This window comes from Cyprinodon variegatus, unplaced genomic scaffold, assembly GCF_000732505.1.
Source record: "Cyprinodon variegatus isolate N-32 unplaced genomic scaffold, C_variegatus-1.0 Scaffold101, whole genome shotgun sequence".
NCBI lineage: Eukaryota > Metazoa > Chordata > Actinopteri > Cyprinodontiformes > Cyprinodontidae > Cyprinodon > Cyprinodon variegatus.
Genome location: NW_015150554.1, coordinates 1,426,265 through 1,430,704, shown reverse-complemented (window position 1 = coordinate 1,430,704; position 4,440 = coordinate 1,426,265). Strand labels below are relative to the sequence as shown.

Below are 4,440 nucleotides of genomic sequence, written 5' to 3'. Positions count from 1 at the left end.
GGATGGATGGATGGATGGAGGATGGATGGATGATGGATGGATGATGGATGGATGGATGGATGGATGATGGATGGATGATGGATGGATGGATGATGGATGGATGATGGATGGTTTCTTTTAGGTCGCTCCTTCTTGTTCTGGTAGGTGTGATCTGATTGGTCAGTTTCTCTGCGGTGTGGATCGGTTCTGATCCGGTCCAGACTGGTTCTAGTGACCCGTTCTTTGGTCCAAACAGGATGAACTAATGTCCTCTCTGTCTCTCTGTCTTTCTCTCTCACAGCGTGGAGGGAGACCCTCAGTGTCCAGAGGTCCTCACCTTCTCAGACTCGTCCTTTGGACATCCTGCTCCCTTCCATCGCTATAGCAACAGTCCGCTCTGCAGCCCCTGTGACCCCTACGGCCCCACCTCCAGCGGGCCCCTGGGAGCCTCTTATCCGCAGACACAGGTACTCAGTCACACAGAACCAGGACACAACCTGGATCTAGACAAATAAACCCCGTCTGAACGGGTCAGGCCGGTCCACAGAGACCCGGTCCACAGAGACCCGGTCCACAGAGACCCGGTCCACAGAGACCCGGTCCACAAAGTCCCAGTCCACAGAGACCCGGTCCACAAAGTCCCGGTCCACAAAGTCCCGGTCCACAGAGACCCGGTCCACAGAGACCCGGTCCACAAAGGCCCGGTCCACAGAGACCCGGTCCACTGAGCCCAGCTTAAAGGCTCAGCTCAGACCGTCTCTACCTTCCATGTTTCCGTCTCCATGTCTCTGTAACCTGCATGCGATTCTTCTGCCAGCTCTTGTTTTAGATCGTTTCTGTGTGCCACAGCGCCACCAGTAGGTGGCAGGTTTCCCTTTTTGGAACCGTATCCCGTGAAAGGAGGCTAACCCTCTATGAGGTTTAATTTGTGCTTTAAAATATTAAATCCACACAACCAGGAGTCCTGCTGGTATCAGAGCTCCATTAGAAGGTCAGCTAGAAAATCTCACAGCTGAGTTCTTCAGGAGTCTGCTGGCCTCCTGCAAACTGAAATCTGAGCTCCTGCAGGATGTTTACAGATTCAGGCATGCTGGTCAGATATGCCCCGCCCCCTTCCACAGACACTCTGCTGCACCTCTCTGAAATTGTAGGTGAACGTAGACAGGAGGCCTCTGATTGGTCAGATCTCCATCCCCTCTACTCTATGGTTATTTCCTGGTTGGTTCCTTACCCCCTTGTTCTGTTTGTCTGGCCGCCATGGTGGAAAACGCCTGGTGAAGATCGAGCAGCTAGCATAGCGAGGTGCGCGAGAACGCTGGGAGCCTTTTCCCACCTGGATCCTCGCTCTTTTTGGCCCTCATGTCCCTCCAAACTTGCCCCCCCTTCCTCATCGGCCGTATCTAGACCCACAGCTAGTTCCTGATTGGCCCTCTGGCGTTGTGGCGTGGAATAACAGCGCAGACCGCGCTTCAATATTGGGCATAAATCAAAAATATCTGCAGACAGTCTCACTGAGGCGGGAGGAAGATTGTTTTCTACTTTCAGCTCCTTTAGATCGCCAATGAAATTTAAAATAATAGCAAATATAGGCAATAATATGTTGAGACTCCAAAAGAGATTTGATCCTTTAAGGAACGGGTGCAATACAGTTTGTCTGAGTGGCGTTGCCACATGTTGTCATCACAGGAAGGGGCGGGGCCCCGAGCTGATCTGGTGCCTACAGTGTATGTATACTTCCTCCTCTCTCTTCCCCTTCAGGGCAGCTCGCCGATACCCCCCCCCAGCCCAGCTAGCCTTGCCTGGGCTCAGCGCAGCAGACATCAGCCGGCCAGCCTGGCGCTCCGCAAGCAAGAGGAGGAGGAGAGCAAACGCTGCAAGGCGCTATCTGACAGCTATGAGCTCTCTACAGACCTCCAGGACAAGAAGGTACGGCCCAGCATTACAGGATCAGCAGAAAACAAACAAGAACTTTCTGGTCCAGGACTCCTGACTGTGTCCCCTGATAGGTGGAGATGTTGGAAAGGAAGTATGGCGGCCAGTTTGTGTCCCGGCGGGCAGCGAGGACGATCCAGACGGCGTTCAGACGATACCGCATGAACAAGAAGTTTGAGAGGCTCCGCAGCTCGGCCTCAGAGAGCAGGATGACCCGCCGCATCATCCTGTCCAACATGAGACTGCAGGTAGGAGGTTTCTGCGCGGCGGCAGGTCTACCGCGGTCAGTCCAGAGTACCAGCGTTCTGATCTGCTGTTTCCTCTGAGCGCAGTATTCGTTTGATGAGCGGCAGCCGCAGGGTCAGGGCTCACCCGGTCAGCAGGGCTCAGAGGACGCTGGAGACATGGACGACTCTTTCTCCAAACAGGCAAGCACTTTTTGTTTTTTTGTTGAGCAGCCGTTCAGTTTTATAAATGAAACAAGATGTCGTCTGCATAGAGAAAGAGTTTCCAATAAGAAAGCTTTCAGACCAACGAGACTTTGAGCACAAGATGCCAGAGATGTTTCTCCTTCCAAAGCATTGGGCTGCATGTGGCGGTAGGATAAACTCACCTCCTTGGTTATCCTTGTTTCCTCATGCAGGTTTGGACCAGCAGCTCTTATTGGAACCATTTCCTGTTTAGCAAGTTTGATTAGGAATGAAACTTTGCCAAAAACATCATTCTGAAAACAGTCCCTGCTGCAGCATTGAGCTGTCAGCGGTTAGTCATCTATGCCAGACGTCTGACGATGGAAGAATCTTAATGTCAGACTCTATGGCAGTGTTTTTCAACCCTGGTCCTCAAGGCACCCTGCCCTGCATGTTTTAGATGTCTCACCTGTTACAGGGTTCGTACACCTTTTCCAAAGTCAAAATCAAGAACTTTTCAAGCACTTTCAAGATCCTTTTTAAAACTTTTTCCAGCACCTTAGACCACCGTAAATTACATACCAATACAAAGTCAAAATTATTATTTAATGATGTCGGCCGGAACCAGTTTTGCACGGATGACTGCCAAATGATCAAAGAAAATGACTCCTCTGCCATGGCGCAGTACTATAACCAACCAGAGGGTGTCGCAATTCAGTATTATCAGCCATAGAGTTATCAATGCTGTTTTAAGGTCTGGGTCTGGCAATGAATTAAAACTTCGTTTTTTTTGTTTTTTTTATAGCCTGTGAATTCCTAGCTAGCAGTTACTAGCGTAAACAAATAGGCGCTAACTTTTACTAGGCTACTTCAGTTGGCTTACTTAAAAGTCTATGACTCACCCTCCATGTGACTCGACAGTGCAGACTTGCCCATTGTGAAAAGCTGCACATCTTTTTTGCAGACTTTACAAGAGGCAACTCGTGGGGTTTGTCCCCGTTTAATCCATTATTTGTATTTTTCATCTTCCAGCCAACGTTCATTGAAACGACAACCTCCGACAAACATGCAGAGCAGGACGCCTTCAGGACCAGGAATGAAAAACACTGCTCTATGGGAACCTGTAAACACAGAGAGGGGCTTTAAGATTTAGCTAAAGCCCCTCTTTAGCTAAATGGTTATTTTTTAGATCGACTGTGGCGGCAAAACTGTAAACTCTCTGGTAGAAATGCTTTGGTCAATAAATCCGTCTTCATGGGTGCGAGAACATCCTGACAGAAAAACATAGGAGCCATTTTCAGCTTCAACTATTCCTCAGGTCTCTTTAGAGACCCCGTCTCCAAACATCTGATTGTCCTTCTGTCCTCAGTCCTTCTGTCCTCAGTCCTTCTGTCCTCAGTCCTTCTGTCCTCAGTCCTTCTGTCCTCAGTCCTTCTCTCATCCATCCATCCAGATTGTCTTTCATGGTTTCTTTCCTTCGTCCTCTGCAGGTAAAATCTCTCGCTGACTCCATGGACGACTCTCTCACCTGCCAGTCTGGCCGGGAAGACTCACAGGACGTCGGAGGAGAAGGAGAGGAGGACGAGGATGAGGAGGGAGATGAGGATGAGGAAGATGAGGAAGAAGAAGAGGAGGAGGAAGATGAAGACGTGGATTACAGGCAGTGTGGGTGGCACAGCACCAATACAGCATCCCGACGTGTGCCTGGCCGGGTGGAGGGAGGCAGAGGAGGCGTCGCCATGCACGAGGACAGCACCGCCACCTCCTTCAGTGACGTCACCCTTTACATGGACGAAGGCTGCCTCCCGTCCTCGCCACTGTCCCGTCCCGCCTCCAGCTCCGACACGGACTACTGGGGGGGAGGGAGAGGCGCAGGGGGGAGGGAGGACAGCAGAGAGACGGAGGCAGGCAGCAACGCCAGCCGGAGGAGCAGCACCCCCTGCACTGAGTGCAGAGGGGAGTACAGAGGGAGAGGAGGAGGAGGCGCGGGGGGAGGGGGACACCTTCCTGTCCTCACTATTGAACCGCCCAGTGACAGTTCAGTGGACATGAGTGACAGGTGAGGACTCTGGACACTCTAAGGTTTTCTGTTATTGCTTAATTCTGACCTCTGACCTTT

At 51.2% G+C, this 4,440-nt stretch overlaps 1 protein-coding gene across 1 annotated transcript in view; it reads left to right on the top strand.

The window, feature by feature from the left end:
* The window catches only part of LOC107084481 (IQ motif and SEC7 domain-containing protein 2-like), a 49,208-nt gene that overhangs the window by 20,641 nt on the left and 24,127 nt on the right, over positions 1-4,440 (top strand). The window contains exons 2-6 of the mRNA XM_015374366.1: positions 281-446; positions 1,738-1,905; positions 1,986-2,159; positions 2,244-2,339; positions 3,812-4,380. Of these exons, the coding sequence (XP_015229852.1) occupies positions 281-446; positions 1,738-1,905; positions 1,986-2,159; positions 2,244-2,339; positions 3,812-4,380 (1,173 nt within the window). The remainder of the gene's footprint in view (positions 1-280; positions 447-1,737; positions 1,906-1,985; positions 2,160-2,243; positions 2,340-3,811; positions 4,381-4,440) is intronic.